Source organism: Argentina silus (genome assembly GCF_951799395.1).
Source record: "Argentina silus genome assembly, chromosome: X".
In the NCBI taxonomy this organism is placed as follows: domain Eukaryota; kingdom Metazoa; phylum Chordata; class Actinopteri; order Argentiniformes; family Argentinidae; genus Argentina; species Argentina silus.
The window spans coordinates 12,378,736-12,401,864 of NC_139653.1; the positions used below are offsets into that span (position 1 = coordinate 12,378,736).

The 23,129-nt window shown below is 40.9% G+C and overlaps 1 protein-coding gene across 1 annotated transcript in view; it reads right to left on the reverse strand.

Moving 5' to 3' along the window:
* adgrb3 (adhesion G protein-coupled receptor B3) overlaps positions 1-23,129 on the reverse strand; it is a gene marked incomplete at its 5' end in the record, with an annotated part of 138,355 nt that continues 115,226 nt past the window's right edge. Inside the window, 12 exons of the mRNA XM_083694905.1 lie at positions 1-933; positions 2,210-2,314; positions 2,954-2,989; positions 3,177-3,859; positions 5,901-5,940; positions 6,980-7,075; positions 7,585-7,756; positions 7,954-8,052; positions 8,440-8,525; positions 9,078-9,144; positions 9,829-9,898; positions 18,906-19,056. Coding sequence (XP_083551031.1) covers positions 745-933; positions 2,210-2,314; positions 2,954-2,989; positions 3,177-3,859; positions 5,901-5,940; positions 6,980-7,075; positions 7,585-7,756; positions 7,954-8,052; positions 8,440-8,525; positions 9,078-9,144; positions 9,829-9,898; positions 18,906-19,056 — 1,794 coding nt within the window. The 3' untranslated portion in view covers positions 1-744. The remainder of the gene's footprint in view (positions 934-2,209; positions 2,315-2,953; positions 2,990-3,176; positions 3,860-5,900; positions 5,941-6,979; positions 7,076-7,584; positions 7,757-7,953; positions 8,053-8,439; positions 8,526-9,077; positions 9,145-9,828; positions 9,899-18,905; positions 19,057-23,129) is intronic.

Consider the following 23,129-nt stretch of genomic DNA (forward strand, 5'->3'; position numbering starts at 1 on the left):
ACAAGTAAAACATATGTAGACAAAAGTTTATTTACACCATACAACATTTTTGTTTTTAAATATTTTATACAGGGCTGCAGATGAGAGAGCTTGCTGAGATCCTTCAAGCAGATTCTGCAGTATTAAAGTTGTGAAATATATTATTCATATAAAAGTGAGTATTACCTTTATTGCATTTAAAGCAATGAAGAATGTAGCTTGACAAACATTCATTTTTATATGACAGAAAAATCCTCTTTGCCTCTCATTTTTTTATATTATAAAGTAAAAAGTGTAGTAATGGCCAAACAGACTGTTATAAACGTTTTAAAAACCTGCATAAATATATACATTGTGCTTCTGGGTCCAGTTTTGTGAAATAAAAACTGGACCCAATGAAGCTGGGACGACATGGCATGTCATTTGCTTTTTGAGTTCATCTAGAAAGATTACTTTTTTTTTTTTTTTGCCAATTCTTCCACAGGTACTTTGAAACACATGATGGTAAATATTGTACACCTGGCTGCCCCACACTAAGTACACTAGTGAGAATACAAAAAGTAACACTGATGTTTTTTTTTGTTTTTTTCCGTTTTTTGTTTTTCTCTCCTCTGTCGTTAAATCGTATTGGCACATAATGTCCCTGCCATACTTGTATAATCCAGATATGTATGCCAAGGCTGTTGAAAAGTCTGTCGCTTTTTTCAGTGCAAAATACATCCTTTCCCCTCCTTTTCCTGGTTTGCTTTTCCTGGTTTTCCTCTTTTAGACCTCTGTTTGGAAGTCCCCTTCCTGGACATCTAATGGTAGGTTGACACACTTCTCCCACTCTGCCGGCGTCATCTCCAGAGAGTCCTTGGTGTCGGATTCTAGTACATTCATAGTGGCGTAGTTCTGGTACTCACAGGCTGGATTGTAGCTCTCCCAGGGGTTCTTGTTTGGCATTGCCTTGTCCTGTGAACATGGACAGGGAGATGCATGGTTAGTTGCACCTTTCACTGTAGTTACAGTTCACTAGCTTTTATGGTACTGCCTCTAAACCTCATCCCAATTGATTGCATATTAATGATATAATGGTACTGTGAGAAGCATAAGTAACAAAAGGTAATGATAAGCTATCAAATGTGCATATGGTTAGGCTATACACCATCATGAAATAAAAATGGATTGTGCTTTCCCCAAGCCCAGTAATTGTGTGAGAGTCCACTGTGTGCCATTCTGTTTGTAATCGGAATGCACTCTCACTGACAGTCTCAAAGAGACTATAAGGGAGCGGAACTGTTCCCAGTCAGGGAATACACAATGGTTACTAATGTTGTCTGCAGCCAGCTCTGCAGTAGATTTATTTTTGAAAAAAGGCAGGAGAAAAAAAGGGAATATTGTGATCATTTTCTATACAAATGTCCTCGCAGTGGTTACTAAGCAACAAGCGGCAAATTACATTGTGCTGTGGGGCTGATTGAAATGTGAGTGAAAGAGGATTACATGTGGCTGAAGGGCTGCCATGTAGCTGACAGTGTCTATTCACACAATGAGTGGTGTGAGTGGTATTTGGTATTTTGGTATTTGGTATCTGCTATTCACAACCTATAGTCAATACAGAAACCTTTCACTCAGGGCTGAAAACCTCTTGATAAACCTTAACATGTCTGACTGCAGCGTCTTGAGAGAGATGCTTGGATTTTTATTAGAGAATCAGTATTAAAGAAAAAGGTATGGATAAAAGTAGGGTATAGTCATCTCAGATTCCCTGCTGAAATACCGTACTAAAAAAAGTGCAAACTCCCCAATATATTTGTATATTAATGTATCAAATAATCTGTCATGCGTGTATGAAAAATGATGAGGTCACTGGGTAGATAAATACAGTATGTACGTAAATAAAAGTGCATTTAAAGCTCAATGGCCTTGTGTGTGAATGAATGCTCTTTAATGCAGATGGGACTACCATGGACAGTACCCTCTCACTGAGAATGCCTGTGGTGAGATAACACTTCTCCTTGTGCAAAAAGAGCCCCCTAGCCTCCCTGCCAGCAGTTGGCAAGCCTGCTACATATAGGAGTAGTTTTTCTTCCACATGAATACATTAGCTGGATAACTATTCATTTACTCAATCACTCACTATGTGTGCTGAGTGGATGCCTAAATAAGGGTATTTGGAAGCTGTCCCCTCTAATTGGTTGACAACTGCCACCCCCCTTCACCTTACTGCTCATTTCCTGTTACTCACCATGCTGCCCATATTTGGTATGTCTCGAAATCGGTCCAGGGTTTGAAATTTCTGATTCAGTTCCTGGAACAGCTCCATGTGTCTTTTCCTGGTGTGCATGACTTTCTGCAATGGCAAGGTTTTTTTGGAATTGAAAGCCAATAATGGAAATGCAACTTCATCTCCACCCCCTACACTTCTCTGAATTGCATTTGCCATTGTAATATAGCAGGTTTTCATCAATACGTTTTTGTAACAGTAAGCCAATTTGTAGGAGCACAATTTTCAAACCAAATCTATGTTTTGCATGTTTGCAGAAAAGTCAGATAACAGCCACTGAATAGAACATGGTACAGTATAATTCATAAAAGGGGGTTTGATTAATCCTTTCTTTTTTTCCACAGTGAGCCAATGTAATATTTTCATTAATTCAAGTGCAAAAGTCAGATGTGAAATGTGCATATGACTTTAAAAGCATACAGTTTTTAAATTAAACTTATAGCCAATGGATGTAGGAGATGGAGAAGGACAAATGCAGATGAGAATTGCTGCCTTGCATGGCAGTTGACAGCCTTGCTTTTACCTTAACTACACAACGCTTCAATAAATCTTGGTTGTGTCAAGACCATGTTACAGTACTCCAATAAGCTTAAGTGCTACACAAAGTAGAAGTAAATTATAGGGCAAACACCAATGCTAACATGGCCCTTCAGTGTGTAACAAAAGCCCAGAGGCGTGCACTTCACCAACCAATACTTTACTTACTTCAAAGTCCAGGTCAGAATACCGCGACTTTCTTCTCTGTGAAAGCAAAACACACCACTGATAGTTAGATAAGAATGTTAATATGAGTGAGTCTTCAACACATTAGATATATACACTATGTGAATATTATAGGAACTGTAAAAAACAATACCAGTGAAGACAAATTAATATTCTGAACAATACAAATTAAGTGTCATCAAACAATCTCACAACTTAAACATACCTCTAAGGAGCTCATAGAGACTGTAGACCCCGTCTCACTTCTCGAAAGACCTGCGCTCTCCTCCATTTCGGCCAGGAAGTTCTTGACGGCAGTGCGTGGTTCGAAGGGCAGGTTCAGCATGTGCTCCGGAGCGCCAGGGTACTGTTGATCCAGGTTCATGTTCAGGTTCATGTGCTCCATCCCAGACGGACTGATGTTGTACTCTGGGCTCAACTTGTAGTGCATCAGCCTCTCGTGGGGCAGCGTATCCATGGCGATGTTCATCTTGCTTTCCTCCTTCAGAAGAGTGGGAATGTTACCTGACCCTGCCACCGCTGCTGAGGCCCGAGGCATGACAATGTAGTCAGTCTCCATCATCTGGCCCTGGGGGGAGTGGCCTCCCATATCATGGCAGCCCATGTCCTGGTCGCTCTGGCGCAAGGCGTCATCGGTACACAGGTAGACAGTGCGGCGCATGTCACCGGAGCTGTCGCCTAGACACTGCTCACCCAGATCGCCCACTCCCATAGACATGTGCAGGCCTGACGGCTGCTGGATGATGACTTTGGAGATGATGTTGCCAGGCAGTGTGGAGTAGTTGAGACCTTCGGGGCACTTCTCGTCCTCCTCATCATTGAGGGAGATGCGGGAGAGGGTGCCTGTGATAGTGGCTGCACGGCAAGAGCCCATGTCTTTGTGGAGAGCTGTGGCAGAGTTAGTTGGAAATGCAGCATACTGAAAATAAGTCTGTCTGTCTGGATTATGCAATGGACAGGATTTCTTATCAAGTATACATTAGGATTGAGACTTTAAACAGAATGTTGCATGAGCGTATTTCAAAGTATTTTGTGACTCAAAAAGAATAGTTGAAATGATAATGTTATGACAAACAATTCACAAGGAAGGAGTATTTGAGCACACCTGGGAGGAAGCTGATAAGGCGAGCCATCCATCTCTTCAAAGGGACACTACGGTCACATTGCATCGTTCTGTTGTAAGTATGAGGTCCGACGAACCTCCGTGGAGGACTTTGCCATCAAATAACAGGGCTCAAGAACTTTCCCTCAAATCTGGCCTGGTAGCTATACCTTTTTATCTTATTAAGGTGTTGTTCACCTTGGAAAACCCTAGACACAAAACCAGGAGAGGTGAGCTGTCTTGTCAGAAACACCCTCTGGTTTGTGAGAACAGCCTGTGCTCCACTGCTGAAGTGTTTTCGGAGCATTTTAATCTTCCCCTTCTGAATCCAAGGGGAATTACCTTGGTACTCACAAACGGCCTGCAAGGAGACTACAAGGTCAGCACAACTAATATCTAATGCTTCCCCTTTTGCTTAGCCTCAATCACCACATAAGGTGAACATGGCAGATAAACAGTACAGAAAAAACAACAATGGTATGATTCGCTGGGCACTTGGCAGTGGGATGGGCACAGAAAGGCATTATTCCTGATGGATAGAGGAATTTTTGATTTTGAATGAGTACCTGTCTATCTGACAAAATGGAACATACGTACATACATACAAACAGTATATACATATGTTAAGCTAACTTCTGCAGACAGGTATGATTTCTCCACTAGCCCTGTATGCGGCTGACATCCTCTGTGTTTGGGTAAGTTGACCATATGCCTTTATGTCTATAGTAACCCATACTACAGTGTGTAATCAGGAAAAGAAATGCAGTCTGCACTCTCAATGTCAGTCTACTGGATGTATTACTTATTAAAGAGAACAGTCTTCTACCTCCACCTGCTGCTCCAGATGGTTCCTCTCCAGGCTGGTCTTGGAGACTACAGTATACTTTAAACCCTGACAGCTCTGGGCCAAAGGTGCAGCGTGGTCAGACTGCCTTTCTGTTCCCTAACTAACACTATTTCACAGAGCTCTAAGTAATGGCCATCTCAGGTACTCACACCAGAACAATCTAGACCTACTGTAGAGAGGGTACAGAGAGGTAATTTAAAGATACTGTATATCAACTAGACCAGGGTCAATTAGATACTTTTATGGGTAACAAGGATGCATCATTCGAGCTCACAAGGGTTGTGCATCCGTTTTCTGCAATCCTATGATTAAAAGAACAATGCTGTCTTTGGTATGAGGTCACAACTTACAATCCTATTGATGATGATTATGATGATAATTGATACAAAATGGAGGCTGTCCAGATAATTAAATATCATCCAAATTACAAAGTAGCCTACTCGTTGTGTGGTCTGCAGTATGCAAAGGCTCATATTGCAAATCAATAAATTTGAGCTTCTCATTTACAGTATCCTTTATAATAAGAAGGGAAAATCCAATCACAATGCCTACAATCTTTGCTTCAAAAGCAGTGTTCAGGGAGAGAACAGATGTTCAAGAACATGAGTCCCAAAGAATCCAGGCAATTGTAAGATGTTTGTCCACCACATAACTACTGTATGCCAAGGGGTGTTGATGAAAAAAATAATCACAAAGAGACGCAGATAAATGATATAGCAAAGTCAATACACTTTTCATTTCAACAATGCATTAGATCCGATCATCCTACACAGATCCTTACATTCAACACTTCTCATTTCACTAAAGCCTGGCTCGCTTCTCTCTTCATCAGATTCACTGTTTTGATAACTGAGCCTAGCTCCTGAGGGGATTGTGGGTTGTTATGCAACCTCGGCTATGTTTCACAGTCTAACCTATTTTGGGTTTTAAGAAGACAAAGTAATCAGGACCTCATTAATATGACACCATCTGTTCCTTACCTGATCGGCAGGCGATGTCCACGTCTTTCTCAAATTCTGTCTATTGGTGGGATAGAAGCAAACGTGGTGAAAATAGAGCCAGTAATAATTCAGTTCTGATGACAGGAACACAATACCAAATGTAGAGCATCTTCAGCTATATCAATTGTTGAGAAAAAGTCAAATAGCAAGAGTATTCCTTGGATATATGATTAAACATTTAATGATTAGATGAACAGTGCGGTTTGAGCGCATCAATTGTCTACCCCTGTTATTCCCAGCTACTGTTAAGCTAATGGTCCGATTTCTCAGCGCTCTCTTTTCCAACAATATATCAATTAAACCCGCATGTAGAAGTGCAATTGCAGCACTAAAATTGCGGTTGGGAAGCTATCATGCTTGCTGCTAATGATTGTATTGAACCGGAGGGCCCTGACACCATTCTCAGTGAAAATTATTTAAATCTGACGGATATTGGAATGCAAATGGTAGATCATTGCTATGATGAGCCAGTGGCGTTCTGCTTGATCAAGAGATTTGTGTCCCATTTAAAAAGTCAATCAAGGAACAGTACTTATTACAGTGAGAGGGGCTTGGGAGATTAAAAAGATGCTTGTCCAACGTGAAATACATTCAATCAAAGAGAAGCAGGGTCTTGGGCTTTGGGCCTAAGAAAACCAAGGAACATTGATATAATGTATTAAGGGGCCAAGGGGCTACACTGCATGCAATTACAGTTTAACCAAAACACTATTTGGAAAACGATACGCCCTTGGGTAACAATGCTTTATCCAGCAGACACCATATTAATCTACATAATAAAAAATAAATTCAATTGCATGAACTGCTATGTTAAATTGAGGTCAAGAGAGAATGTGAGGTATATGGAACATACTATGGAACATTAGGTGATTTTACATTATGGCTATAGTTCACAAAGGATTGGGGTGCACGCACCTCACAAATACCTCTATCATTTAGAATACCATTTATCCCCCATGTTTTGTATTGCAAAGTCTGCAGAAAAACACAATTCTCTGTCACATTAGACTACTACACTACTCTCCAACAGATCTCGAGGATAATTCTGGAGTGCTTACCATGATCTGAGCATGCCCATTGGGGAAGGTTCCCGTGGCATCAGCATTGATGGGGTCTTGACAGTTTCTGAGTCGACATCTGAAAGCATCTTGGACCTGCAGTTAAGAGGCTCCGTCTCATTTATTGTTAAAAAACAAACACAATGCAGACTACACAAAGCATAGGCAATCAACTGTTCCTAAATGTGTTATTGTAGACCAAGATAATACTGTTGATCTAATTTGTCTGATCACTTAAGTTGTAACCATTTCTAAAAGATCTAATCCAATCCACACCAATCATATATCCATTTTAAGTCTTTTGTTACACTGTCAACAGATTATGTAGCCATGAAATTGTAGAAATACACATGTCAAAACATCCCCTTTTGGCCCTACAGTAACCTATTGACCTTCAAATGAGTCCAAGTGATTAAGGCTACTTTCCAGGGGGTGGGGCAAATTAAATAGGACGGAAATTGGATGTGCAAAACATCTGGAGATAATCTGGGGCTGGGGATTACTAATGCTATATGGAAGACGGCTGGAGTTGTGCAAGCGATAAAGGAGATTAAAACGAAGAGTCTAAACAACATAGGCTGACAAGGTGTGACCCCTCCCCATACCTCTCTCCTCAGGATACAGTGGACCATCACAATGACGAAACCCTGCAACGAGTCGAAGACAGCAAACAGGATCTGAAAGAGGATGGACCGCTTGTCTGTCATAGCCAACACTGCAGACATCCAGGTCAAAGCTAGCAGAGGCAGGACGACACAGGAGCTCCACAGAGACGCCCTGGGAGGACGAGGTAGAGAGGGAGGGAAGGAAGGATACAGGGGGATAAAGAATAAGGTCAGGGTCTACTCTACCACCTGGCACACATTAAATCCCATTTCCTTCTACATTGTTCTTTCCCTCCTATTCTAATCAGCCTGACCAGGCTATGAGGAGACAGTACATAATCTTATTGATTCACATCGACTGACACTTACATTGCATTGCTTGCTGTGGTTGCTGATAAAGCAGTTGTTGATACAACACCACATTTGGCACATTTGAGAGTTAATCCTGTATGTGGCTCGCTCATCTGTCTGTGGAACAACAAACGACAAGACGACAAAAATAATGTTAGTGAAATGCACCACCATTCCAACCTTGAGTTTTCATATTAGGCACAGTATGAGTCACTGAAGGGGTGTTTTAAGGATTTTCATCATGGACTGATTCTGCCAAAGGGAGATGATGCCACATCTCTCCCTAGAGAGATCTGACCTCTTTATGTTGATGCTTCTAATTTCCTCTCAGCAGTAAGAAAAGGAGGCCTAATCTCCATATGGAAAAAAGGAACTCAAAAAGGTGTTTGTACGTGAATGTGTAGTTAGGTGTAGGAATATGGGCTATAAAGACTTGAGAAGTAGGTCACTGCAGATCTTATAGGACTGTCACCCTTTGGATGGTTGGCATGGGTGCTGTCTTACCCTGCTCGATGCTTCAGCTTCTTCTCCAGTATCCCGTCTCTGGAGACCAGTTTATTGAACACCAGGATTCCTATCACCATGTTTACCTGTCAATGGAGGGGGAATAAGGCGAGGTGAAAATGTCAAATCTAAATATGCAATCTCTTATACTTCAAGTCATAGCTGCATAAGAACTGCAATAAGAAGTTGTCCTTGTGAAATACATTAGACGATTGACATCATTAGTTTGCAGCCATTCTTTCCTCTATGTTCAGTCTCTTTTCTGCTCTCCTCTGACCTCAAGGTTTGTATGGCTTGCTCATCTCTGTGACATTTCCTTAAGCCCTACACACTCAAGCCAAAACAAAAGCTTTAAGGGAGGGTTTGTCAGACAAGGAGTGCTTTTATTGTCAAAGACAGCTCTTCCTCAGCCACATAGTTCCTCTACAATATGCCACTGCACTGATAAAAGGCAGACATATTTGGCTTGTGATTTTCTTTAGGACTTATCAGATATACACTTTACTTTCAGAAAACAGTTACATGGTGCACTTCTGCATCATTAACCAATAAGGTAATAGTAGTAGTACTGAACATAATCATAACACATTCACAAGTGCCCTTTATTCAACAACGGTGTCATACAGTAGGCTACATACCAGAACCACTGCGGCTGCTGGTCCAACAAAGGCGTACAGAAGGCCTCCTTCCAGAGACAGCCAGCAGCTGCAGGGAAAGGAAGAGATATCAGCTCACTCCCACCAAGAAATTAACACCCAGCATCAAATTAATGGTGCACAGCCGCATACAGTTGTGTTATCCTCAAGTGTCAAGGGAGTAGTACCATATGCTGTGGTTCTACTTGAAAACATTTTACAGGGGGAATCAAATGCTAAAGAGAGTTTAAAACATTGTTTATGCATTGGTATCTAGCAGGGACACAACTCATGAGAAATTGGGGAATTGTCGGAATTTCTAAAATGCCTGCTGGGTTGTGTTGAAATGTTATAAGGTTCATGCCAGGCTGGGTTCGGATCCCTTTTGCTTCAATTCAGTCAACTTAAGTAAACTTATAACGTGAACATGTGTCAGTCACCCGTTATAACTGCTTTAGGAGATAAAAGAGGAACAAAAATAGTAATTATATATAGAGTATATATATATATATATATATATATATATATATATATATATATATATATATATATATATATATATATATATATATATATATATATATATATATATATTGTTAATACAAATATTTGGGGGACAGAGGATCATACAGACTTTTATTGAAAGGCTTGAAGATTTAAATTACCAGCTTTGATAACAGTATACACATTTTCATTAATTACATTTTGGGGGATTACATTGGGGATGTGGTTAAAAAGGAGTGAAACAACTTACTATTGGGGTGTCCCATAGCCTTTTGCTTTTGTGAATCCCATGGAAATGGCAACCACCAAGGCAGGTAATCCTTGAAAAGAGAATAATGATAGGCAGGACACATGAAAAATTTAACAATGGCTTTCTTTTGAACAAATTTGGTCTTGCTATGTTACTGACGTGTCCGAGTATGCATATTCAAAAAAAGTATACACCTATGTTAAAACTGTTTCTTGTAGTCTGCAATTAAGTGGTCCTTTTTAGGGATAGTTTTCGTCCTGGCTGCGCCTATTAACTGTATTGAGAGAAGCGGTATGACGACAAAGTTTACATTCTATCTGAACTCAATTGTTCTACGTCACAATCAGCCCCTTTAAAACAAGGCAGGCTATGGGGCACAACTATTTACAGCAAAGACTGATAACAGTTTTGAAGTAAGCTGATTGTTACTACCTATAGTGATAACAATATATAGCTACAGGTGACAAGGCTTTCCTTCCGCTGCTTCGTTATACGGTAGCATAGACAGCTGTTGATCAATAAGGTCTGGTAGGGCCGTGACCGGAATAGACTTAGCCTAGCTAGTTACCGGTATATCAGAGTAAACCTGAGGTGATATTTGGCTAATTGTTCATATGGCCAAATATGGCCTTGTTTGTTTGTCGGCCCATCTTATTTGAATATATATGATTCAAAGAAGACCAGGTTAAATATGGTTAATCTGTAATTGTATATTAATTCATTTTGACCCACAATTATTTAAGTTATTTTCATATTTGTCATAAACGATATAAGGGGTCTTGAAACATATTGTAAGCCAATATTTTTACGAGGATTTATACAGTTATAGCTATGTCACATGAACATGGATGCAAAACTGTGACTGGGTACTGCGTGAATTTTGCATGTGCATATAGGGGGACAGGATTCTACTTACTCTCATCGCGAAAGCTTGATAAGTTTGTATAGCTCAGATCACGTTAGGAGCGTGAACTTGTAAAAGAAAATAGCACCCCTCAGCTTACAGTACGATAAACTATCTGGCGCGAGCTCAGGCTATATTGGCTCTCCCGCATCACAATAGCATAGAGACAATTATCTCAGAAGCCAATTAATAGATTTCTGTTAAAATACATCTAATGGATGCAGGACCCTTTGAGCTTTAAAAGACTATTATATTGGACGGGGTCTTCGGGATATTTCTTCAAAATATAACCCCTGAAAAACTGACTATAGTGAATATCCTTTGGAGAATCTTGGAAAAATCTGTTGGTTCTAATGGGAAAACCCTGCAAAGGCATGACAAAGTTTAAAACTATTTATCAGAGAAGTCAATGTTTTAAATTTAACAAGCAGCACATCATTTTAAACAGGACACGCTCTACTTTCAAATTAAAGTATTTATGGACGGGGTGTCTCATTATCTCTAAAACATTCTAAACTGAATCCATATGTATTTCCTTGATATGCACGTCTTAGCTCAACTAGCAGTATAAAGGAGCTGTCTGTGTACTCTCAAATTATATTGATATGTCTTTAGTAGTTTCTGATTACACCCCGTCATGTCAAACAGAAAAGCAAGAGTGCTGAGATTTTTCGGTGCCACCAAGTGAAATGGGATTTTAAGTAACAATTGAGGTTGGAGAGGCTGCAGTACGAGTTCTAATCAGTTTGTTTGCTATTGACTCATGCTGGTGTTCTGAGCAACTGCTGTGTTCCGTGGCAGTTGACCATCTGAGACCAAAATAGTTTCTCTGGATGCTGAGTGGGAGCTGAGGGGGAAAGAGTGTGACCACTGTTCTGTACAAAATAAGTGGGCTTGCCTCTCTGCCATACAATCATGACCCCACAGGAAATACAGGTTGACCCTATCCATTAGGGTTGGGCGGTATCACTTTTTTCATACCTTTATACCGTCCTAAAATTTTATATACTCCGGTATTACCGCGAAAAATTTAAAGATAACGTCGCGTGGGGCTGGCGGGAGCCGTCTTTGCTTCATATATTTAATCTACATTAAAACACGTAATTATTTATGTGGTGACTGCTATACCGTATGACATTTAGCCTAAACAATCATTTAAACTTTACATCCCGATCACAGGTTGACAAACTAAACTAAACAGTTGGATAGCATAATATGATAGCTTAATAAGAAGCATCACACAGCATTTGTAATAATATAACTTGTCTCATGTCCTATGTCATATAGCCTATAGGCTATCATTTGTCTATAAAATATTGATTTAGTTACCGTTATGAGACTATGCTCTGGGAGTCCTAATTCCGCTTGCTTCTTTTTGAGCTCTCTCTTTCGGGGCCAGCTGTGAGGTCTGTCCGTTGCCTCTGGTCCTGCACTGCATTTGTCACCGACAGACTGAGGTTGTGGCAAAAACAGTTGGGCCCTGAATTGGCCATGGCTCTGATGGCGGCTGCAATGTTAGCAGCATTGTCAGTCGTTATGGCCGAGAGTTTATTCGCATCCAAGTACCGCGCAGAGTGCATCAACAATGTTGTCCGCCGTGTGGTTTTCTGGAAAAAAGCTAGTCTGTAGGCCAAGGGTTCCCAAACTATTTTGGCCAACGACCCCATTTTGATATCTCAAAAATGTTGAGACCCCAACCATATGAAAACAATTATGTTGGTTAATATTAACTTTTTTTATTCGGGCTATGACATTCAGTTGCAAAACATTCTGACAGACTTTCTAATTGTCTATATCTCAATCACACATAGGCTACTTTTAATGTGCGGCTATGACACTCAATTGAAAATAATAATAATCCAATTTATGATTGTCTGTTATCTCATTCACCACTACTAATGAGACGGGTGTGCTTGCATGTCGCATCGGAGCTTCTCAAAGTCAGGGGGCCTGGTCGACAGTGCACCCCTCATCTCAGATGTCACATCCAGCCGGGATCGATATTTCATTTTGAGGCAAACAAGAGCACTGAATCCAGCTTCACATCGATATGAGCTGGCGAAGAGTACCAAGAGTTTTAATTCTCGGAGGGAGACGGCAGAGTATTCCTGATTCAGGAACCAGAACTCTTTCGTAGTGACCCGTGAATGTGTTGTCTGCAGCATTCGGTCACATGACAGCTCGATCAGCTGTTTGATTTTGCTTGCCGGCATGTCAACTACTGAGCCATTATCATAGTCAAGCGGATTTCGCACCCAGTCAAACTTTATGTCATGTCCAAGTCTGTGAACTAGCTCCCAAAGTGCTCTTCCAAGCGTCCGAGGTGATCAGTTATCACTCATATGGGACTGTCAATGATGCTCTGTCCGTTGGAAACTTGCACAGTCGAGGGAAGGGGGCATAGTTGGCTTCTGAAAGACTCTCTCTCCAATATGAAATATTTCCCCTGAATCCACTGATTCGGTCGCTCAACTGTAGAATGTTTTTGTATTTGCACTGCATGCCTGCGTTCAGGTCGTTCAGTTTTCCAAATAAGTCTGTTATATAGGCAAGGAGACACATTTTCTTTTCATCAAAGAAAATTAATAAAGTGCTTTTTTAAGATTAATTGAAAATGACAGCAGTTCCTCTCTCAATTCGAAAAAATCTCTCCAACACTCTTCCCCTCGACAACCACCAAGCCTCAGTGTAAAATAGCAAGTGATCATGTTCTGACCCCATATCTCTGCATAGTTTTGCGAATATACGGGCACTCAGTGGATGTGGTTTTATATAGTTCACTATCGAGGTTGCCTGCTGCAGTATCTCTGCTAATTCTGCGCTCAGTTCCTTTGCCAGCAGCTGCTCACGGTGGATCATGCAGTACGTCCATACAGCAGAGGGGACACATTCCTGACCAGAGTGCAAAGGCCTGCTCTCCTTTCCGCCATATATGGAGCCCCATCAGTGCAGAAGCCCACCATTCGATTCCATGGGATCTGTTTGTCTTCCATGTAGCCTTGGAGTACACAGAACATTCCATGTGACATCTCATGTTCAGCAATCGTGAGACAGAATGTCCTCTTGAATAGCATCCCCTGACATTTAACGGACAAAAGTCAATGCATGGTCATCTCTACCCTCACAGCTAACATCCATTTGGAGCGTATAAGCTGGGGAGTTGTTGAGTCGTTCAGTAAATGTTTCCTCTTGTTGGCAATAGCATCAATTATTTGTGTAATGGTGTTATCTGACAAAGGTATTGACAATATTTTGTGTGCCTCTGCCTCCCCACACATTGTTTTCACCATATCAATTGTGGCGGGTAATATCAAAGTCTCTGCAATAGTGTGTGGTTTCATTGCCTATGCTATACGATAGCTAACTTGGAATGATGCCTTCTGGGCTCTCTCTGAGACAGACATGGCCTTTTTGAATTGCACCTGTTGCTTATATAGTTCATCTCTCTTTCTCTCAAAAAAAGCCCTGGGTTTGTTAGCATGTTCCTTGTGGACGGTGACAAGGTGCTGTTTGAGCTTGTTGGGCTTCATGGTCTCATGTGAGATTGATTTCCACACAAGAGGCATTTTGGTTTTTCGTTGTTGTTTTCAGTTATGCTAATGAAGCCATATTCCAGGTAGGTTTTGTTGTATTTTTGAGCACATTTTCTGCTTTTGTCCTGGTCAGTTGCCTCTGCCTCACTTGAGCTTGCCATCGAACTAGCCGAGGATGGTGGTCTGTTGAGAAAATGATCCATTTTGCAGCATCCTAGCGGACATAGCCATTCACAGCCAAGAGTAACGGTCAAGTGAGGTGCGTTTTTTCTCACGAGCTAAGGGCACCAAATTTGTTATCTTTTAAATATCTTTTTTTATATTTTTAATCATGTTAATTTCGATTTCTATAACCATCATCATAACAATGGTTTTGAGATACAAAGACAAAATAATATTTTTAACTTTTTTTAAAAATTATATTATGATTATTCAGGCTCCCGCGACCCCATTTTCATATCAGGCGCTGCTGTAGGCATTTTGACTGTAATTTCCAGTCGGGTGTGACAAAGTGGACGGTTAACGACATGTATGGCGTCGTGTCAGCAAATAGCTGTTTGAACCCGACATCAGCACTTAACACAGACAGATATCCCATCCGTGCAGCTGTTAATGGGTGTTTCAGTTTGAGGTGCGAGTGTAGATTAGTTCCCATTAGTGTTGTTTCTTCATGAAAATCTCGTCCAAATCTGCAGGCTCTCCTTTATTGTCAGGTCGGAACCCGGAATACTGCCATATAGCAGCAGTGGCATGTTTTGTAGGGACCAAGTCATTAGCACTAGTCATCACGTGCAGCACCCTAAAAGTTACACTTGTAATTATTTCTCCGACCACGCTGGGAGCGGCGCTGTTACACATTGTGAATTGACAAACATCGCTTAATTTTATAACGGTATTGAAAAGCATACCGTGGGCATTTTCAAATTCCGCGGGATACCATATTACCATTATACCGCCCAACCCTACTCTCCATTATTACTGACTACAGATTACAGAACCAATGGGAAAACCATTTTAATCAACTAAGCACCATATTATGTTAAACAAGAGTAGGGTAAAGACTACACACAGAAACAAAATAGCAGCAATGCAATGAAAGCTGGACCGTTTGAGACACGCTGGATTTCCCCCTCAATGGTGGTTTCACAGGTGGGATTTTTCACTATGCGGTGAAATCTTATCAATATGGATTGGTGTATTCCATCTTCGCTGCAGTGTGCTCAGAATATTAACACCTTCCCTCTCTGCACGTCACAGCCAGGATTTATTGATCCAATCAGTTTGCCAGAGGCACAAGGCAGAGAACCTGTGGCCATCCAGTGACTACTTGTGTTGAAGAGGTAAAGGATTCCTAATGTACAGAGCCCTAGAATAAATCACCTCTAAGGCAGCACACACTGCACACATCCACCACACCCGCTAGATTGAACATGCACTCTCTCAACAGGAGGAGTACCCTGCAGAGATAACTGCATATGATTAATCTAGTTAACAGTACACATTTACGTTAGACTCCCATGAATTCACTGTCTTCATGTATATAAAGGCATATTATTGGTTACTCTATTACAATGTAGTGTTGTCACGATACCAACATTTTGACTTCAACACCGGTACCAGCCTAAATATCACGATTTCGATTCTTAAACGATACCACGGCAACCCAAAACATCAGGTAAAGCAAAAGAATATCGTATTAAATAACAGAACATGGAAATTCTTATTTTCATATCCTTAGCTATCAGACCTATTCGCTGACCTGTGATTTGAACTCCTTGAACTCCTGGATGCTTATCAGAAAGATGCTTGGCTAAATGTGACGTGTTGCCTCCCTTTGACTGCGTGGCCCTCTAACACCTTTTACAAATAGGCTTTGTGATTTCGGTCTGCTCTCCGTCATTATTGGCTCTATAAGCAAAGTAATGGCAGATTTCACTTCTGGCATCCTTTTTATCAACAAGCAGGGGACGGCCAGCATCGACACTTGCGGCTTCCATCCTTCTCATTTCTCCTTGTCGACAATGCCACGTGTGCAATTGTTCAGCGTTGTCTTTCCCAGCCACATGCTATGCATGGAGAGCGCATGCCAGGGTATACTGTCCCCCACCCTCCGTGAGCATATAGACAAATCACACTTATAAAATAATATTCCGCACAGCTCAAAGTAAATACTGCGTCAGGCATTTATGGTAAAAAAAAAGAAGTTATAAATAAAGAACCATTTTCAAAGCAGGGTATCGTGATACACACTTAGGCCGGTGCACTAAAGGCAACATTTGTCTAGCTGCTTGTGAATTGTATTACAGTAGTGCAGTTTTTCATAGCCGATGACTCATCATTCATGTTCCATGCTTCCTTTAAGTTCAAAAGACATTTCTTAACAAACACTTCGTTTCTGGCAGCACACTCAAAAATATACTATAATGGATTAGTCTAATTTGTTCCCAAAGCTGCCAGTGATCATTCACTGCTTAGTAACCGTTGTTAGGGAGGTCGTGTTCTGTACAAATGCATGAGAAAACATTGATTTGATAGAGGATGTTGTACATAGGCATCCAGATAAAATTATTATTGTGATATCGATTTCAAATAGAATAGAACATATTATATTGTGTATGCTATTTGATAACATAGGACAGAGCATACTCTTGATGACATAAGATAGAACTTGCTCCTGCTCACCAAACAAGAAAATACAATGCCTAATGTTTGGACATTTTGTTAATCAACTAAACCAGCCACAGGTGTTCATGAAGACATTGTACATTGTATATTTCTGTGCATCAGTCTGCATGTCTATACTTAAGAATTATATTTCTATGTTTTATTCTCCACAAGCAGTAGAACAGCAATGTGGAAGGGAGCCTTGTTTGTTGCTAGGTAACAAGATATAAGGGGGTGACCGTCAGAAGTTACTGCTACACAGAGAAGCATTCTGTATACATGCTCTGGACTCTGAACCTCAAAGGCCTAAATAAGAACTATGAACTATAACCTGAAACTTTACGTTTTTGACTATACTTGTTTAACAATGGCTGAAACTGTGAGATGGCCGAAACTATCCCACTTTAATGTATTGCATCATGTGACTTATTGTCATGGCAACTGATTGGCAATCACCAATCATGAGAGACATCTGTGATGCCTGAACCATGTGTGAAAAAAGCACATTTAAATGTCACTGTCACTTTTGCAGTCTTTGAGACCGAAACTTTGCTGCAAAAATAAATACTTGAATTTGAAATATAGTAGAGCTGCACCCTTCTCTTTTGTTTATGTGGGCAGCAAGAAGGAGTGTGAATTCCTTTTGTTATCAAATGCATTTATATGAGATATTTTTAAGTGTCCAAAAGTAGGGCCCCTTGAATAAGTGTTCAGCATAGGTAGAAGGGCGGCCAGAAGTTCTATGTGACTGCAAGTGACTTTTAATTTCTAAAGATTGATGTCGTCTGTGTTCTATAATGCATAACAAATATCAATTATAACTGTATTCCAACTGTATAAGATAAACACTTAAAGGTCCAATATGTACTGTAACATTCCCACTTTCTGAAAGCTTCCTAATGGCTGTAATGACTATGTTTCATCGGTAGCGATCAGGGAATGACATCACTTTAAAGAAATAATTCATTTACGAATGCTGTTTTGGTCTGGAAAACCGCCCTTCCGGCTCTAGTGGCTGCCTCTTCGAATCATTCACGCATGCAGAAACACAACAGCTAATGTCAGACACTGCAAGTCCATTTCAGGGGGTTATATTGTTATTAGGGAGGATGTTGTTGCTTGGTACTTTGAACTGAATTCTGCCGCGATGACCAGAAGTAGCAGATTTCCAACAAACTTACGCCCTGCTCCTTTAATGAAGATATATACAGTACATAGTATCATTTCAAAGAGACTTTACTGTTACTGTAACACAGAACCCGCAGTGGCTGCACCCGTGTGCGAACGTTGCAAAATTATTGAATGCACCCATTTAATTCAATCACTTCATCCACAGCGCTTGTGCCATTTACTGTGACCATCCGCGACCGTCTGTTTCCCCTATGTCTCAAATAGAATCTGGTTCTATTTGAAACGCTATGCTCGCACACACTTTTGACATTGGCACATGCGCAGGCAGTTCGGGTTCCGTGCTACTGTGATAGGTCGCCTAATTTACATTAACTTGGCCTGATGTATGTGCATGTACAGAATAGTTCCTGTTGACCTATTTCATTAACATTGGTTAACACAGCACTGACTTTAATTGAGCAAGTTATACTGTGAAAGTAGGAAACAAAAACAAGCCAGGTTAGAACCACTGCAAAGGCCTGAGTTACATCCTATTCATCAGACATAGGGTCATACTACTGTAGACTCCTTGGAGAAAACTATACTAGTCAACTTCCCCACTGCCCAAGGCCAGACCATTTACAGATTCCTGTGAGAATTTGAACAGAGCACAAAAGCACTGCAACAGAGGACCTGTCAGGAGAAGACATAGCTACATTGCAGAGGAGAGGAAGGAGAGGGAAGCAAACAGAGATGTAGAGACATGGTGAGAAAGAATAAACCTGGACAGACACCCAGAGTGAAACAGAGATAGAGGGGCCAACCTAAAGATAATGACCCAGAGATTGAGCATTCACAACACTCACCCCATCCCAGACAGAGGAACCGCTTGCGGATGAGCCTGGTTCGAACCTTCCCTGTGACAGCCATGTAGGACTGCCAAGCCTCAGTCAGGACCCAGCAGAACGATGCCAAGAAGAAGAAGTGTAGAAAGGCTGTTGTCATCGTGCAGACGCTCTTTGGATGGAACACAGAAGAAGAGGAGAGATGCTCATTTAGGTTCAGACTATAAGTAAGTCTCAGGTTTTGGGACATATACACAGTTGAAAACATGGGTGAGGGGGTTAGCATTAGCACACAATAGCAAGAGTGTGTCAGTTCCTGGATTCCCCAAATGCACCACAGCTTGATCACAAAAGCACTCACAAAAAACATATTCCGGAATATATTACAACCAACAATTTGACTACACACTCCATTGAGATATTCCCCATTTGCTGTAAGCATTATCGCATACTACTATAACATACTTAAAAAAAATAAAATAATAATAATAATATCTGGGTGAATAAGTCAGCTAATGGTGCCCTGAGTAGTAAGTGAAAAGAGCGTCAGTTTGCATCACATGACTGCAGCAACATAAATGTAACCACTAATGATTACAGCCAGGCTGGCTGAGGCTGTGGTGCTGCATTCCTCTGCACTGCCCCTGATTACTATGCTGGGGATCAAGCTGGGAAGCATGTAAGCCAAGGTCAAGTGTTCTACCCAAGGAGGAGGGTAGCAAAGCACATTGTCACTGTATTGATACAGAATGAGTACATCATGGGAGAGAGAGTGCATTAGGGCCTGACAATGGCGAGGATCCCATGGCCTCCTGCTTGTCCATCACTATTCTTTCTCTAAGAAGCAGATTCCCAAATTTGGAGTGTGAAAAAAAGAGGATTAGAAATTAGCCTTTATTAGCTTAAGTTTGTCGATGTGAACTGACATTTACAGTGGGTAGTCAGAGCTTAAGCTGTGTCAGTTCAGGCCCTCTGATTATTTGCCGTTTTTGAGCTATGGTAATCTGAATAATGCCGCATCACTTATCACTTAACCCATCCATTCCCCTTAAAAGAATGGTTCAGTTTATGTTCATGTTTAGGTCTTACCCTGAGTTGTCCTCATAGGCCAGTAGTGAAAGGAGATTTTGGCATGTAATTTCAACAATGCTAACTTAAGTGCCGTTGGAATTCTGTCTATTAGAGACAAGAAACTATAAGTCTTTGCTGCAGTAGAAAAGTGAGGAACGGAGAACTGGAGAAGCTTTCACTACTGGCCTATGAGGACAACTCAGGGTAAGATGATATTTCACCTAAACATTAAAATAGGCTGAACCATCCCTTTAACATTTGTTGAATTCACTGGGCAGACTAACGTTAGTGTTAGTGCCATGTGAAATGTGGAATGACGTTTACATAGAGCCAGGAGGGATTTTAATTACGCCTGTGTAGATTCGGCTAGCACAGTTTTCATGAATGCATGCATGCATACACACTCCCCTCACATTACTGTTCATGTGGTCCCCTTTTGAAGTTTGACAATGGAATACAAAGCTTAATGTTTCAGGATGACAGAGCGCAGGGAATAAGACAAACACACATTTAAAAGAGAGATAATCCACAGAGGCTTGCAATACAGTATCTATTTTGAAATGAGAATACGGAAGCCCATTCATATGTTTATCAGCCCATCTCGGACACAAGTTATCGGAGACACACAAAAAAAGGAGGCATACAGTATTCTCTCCATTCAAAGTAATTCAAGGAAGATTGCTGTATCCTGATTTTCCAAATTACACTGTAAACTGCGGTAAACTGGGCAAAGCCTTCAAGTCTCATCATAGTAGCTCCTGTGTTGCATAACTGCTGAGTTATAAAAATGTCTCTGTGTATTGCTTCCTCCTTTTCGCCTCTTGTTACAATTTAAGTTAAAAGTAAAGCTATTAAGGAGACTTACTGACAGAGCATTGAACCACTCCAATTTGCATACCACCCCAACAGATCCACTGATGACATAATTGCTCTCACCCTGCACACTGCCCTATCCCACCTGGACAAGAGAGATACCTATGTGAGAATGCTGTTCATTGACTACAGTTCAACATTCAACACCAAGCTTGTCACCAAGCTCCTGGGTCTTAACACCTCCCTCTGTAACTGGATCCTGGACTTATATAATAATATATGCCATTTAGCTGATGCTTTTATCCAAAGCGACTTATATTGCAGTGAGTACATACATTTTTCAGTGATGGGTAGACCCCAGGTGGTGAGGGTAGGCAGCATCACCTCCTCCACTCTGACTCTAAACACGGGGGGCCCCCCAGGGCTGTGTGCTCAGCCCCCTACTGTGCTCCCTGTTCACCCAAGACTGTATGGCCACGTACAGCTCCAACTCCATCATCAAGTTTGCTGATGACACCACTATGGTTGGCCTGATTACTAACAACATAACGAGCATGATGATGAGACAACCTAGGCGGCTAAGAGAATTCAGCAAGGCCCCCCAGATCCTTACAAACTTCTACAAGTGCACCATAGAGACTATCCTATCCAGCTGTATAACAGCCTGGTACGGCAGCTGCACTGCCCTCGACCGTAAGGCTCTGCAGAGAGTGGTGAAAATGGCTCAGTTCATCACGGACCATGAGCTCCCAGCCGTACAGGGCATCTACTCCAGCAGGTGCAAGAGGAAGGCTGGGAAGATCATCGAGGACCGCAGCCAGCCCAGCCACGCCCAGTTCTCTCTGTTACCATCTGCCAAATGTTACCGGAGTATCCAGACCCAGACCAACACATTCTGGAACAGTTTCTACCCACAGACCATAAGACTGCTCAACTAACCCCCCCGTTCAACTTGTTGTGTTCTGCTGCTATACACTTTGCAACTTATGTTGTTGTTTCTATTAGTATTATGTTGTATTGCATCGGTGATTGTTTGATTGTTGTTTGCGGCATTGTTGAGGAGCTAGCTTGCCCTAAGCATTTCATTGCATTGACTATGGCTGTATTCTATGTATATGATAAATAAACTTTGATTTGATTTGAAAAAGAGCCAGATGCTGGGAAAATCTAAATTATTTCATTCTCAGCAGAAAACTATTCCATTGTTGAAAGTTGTTCATTCAAATAGAATGGTGTATTCAAACAAGACAACTTTAACTTGATAATGAACCTCTTCATTGAACCTTGCAGCTGAACCATCTCAAGAGATGATGCACAGCATCAACACATTTAACATAAAAAATATATATTTTCTAAACATCCTCTGGATAATGCAGTTTGTCTTATTGACATACTAATGGTGCCTGTACTGCAGTGTTAAAGGAAATGGATAATTAAAGCACACGTGAAACCTCCCAAGACAACACTGCCATCTGGTCAAACACTACTGAGCTTTTGTTGTAGTCACACGAAAGGTGAAACATGTACTGTGAATAAGTCAGACATTGGTTGATAAGCTGTAAATAATTTGTAAAAAAAAAGAAAAAAAAAAAAAAAGAAAAAGCTGACAATCATTTGCATCCACTTACAGGATCAAAATGCATTTCCAAAACAATGTCTGTACAAGATGGCAATTCAGTAGCTGTTTCTAATTGACACATTGCAAATGTGCTCATGAAGCACAATGTCAGTAGCAATGCATGATGGGACTGATTATAAATCTCACCAAATGTGTTCCTGTAACAAAAGCCTCAGAAACAAAACATCAAAAACAATGTGGCCAACGTGTAAGTATTGTTTCAAAGTGACAGTTGCATAAAATTAGAACTGTATTGTGTAAAAGCAATAAATAAATACATCTTAAAAAAGTATGTTATTATTTCTTCAGCATATGCATTCCAGCTGCAATCTTTCTGTGGTTTCATGCATTTTATGAGGACCGATATACAAAATATTTGCAGTATAAATGATTATCATGAATGAAACATAGCATTCTGTTTTCAAGGAGGAGAAGAGAACATGGAGGACGAAGAAGAGACAAGTGACATATAATTGTTCAAGGGAGTAACAATAAGTGAGACGTGTCTGATCTGGCTGCTCAGCCACCACATACAGTACAGAAGCTAAACATCTACACAGTAAAAGATAGCACTTCATAGTGATATATGACAAAAATGGTGGGGGACGAAAAAAGGAATCTAAACAAAGTAAGGTACTGTATCTGCTGACATCACTTAGGATCATGTGTTGCAGGAGTCATGGATCACTGTCTGTTTCTGAGAACATTATAGAGAGTTAATTTCCCCCATACGAGTCTATAAT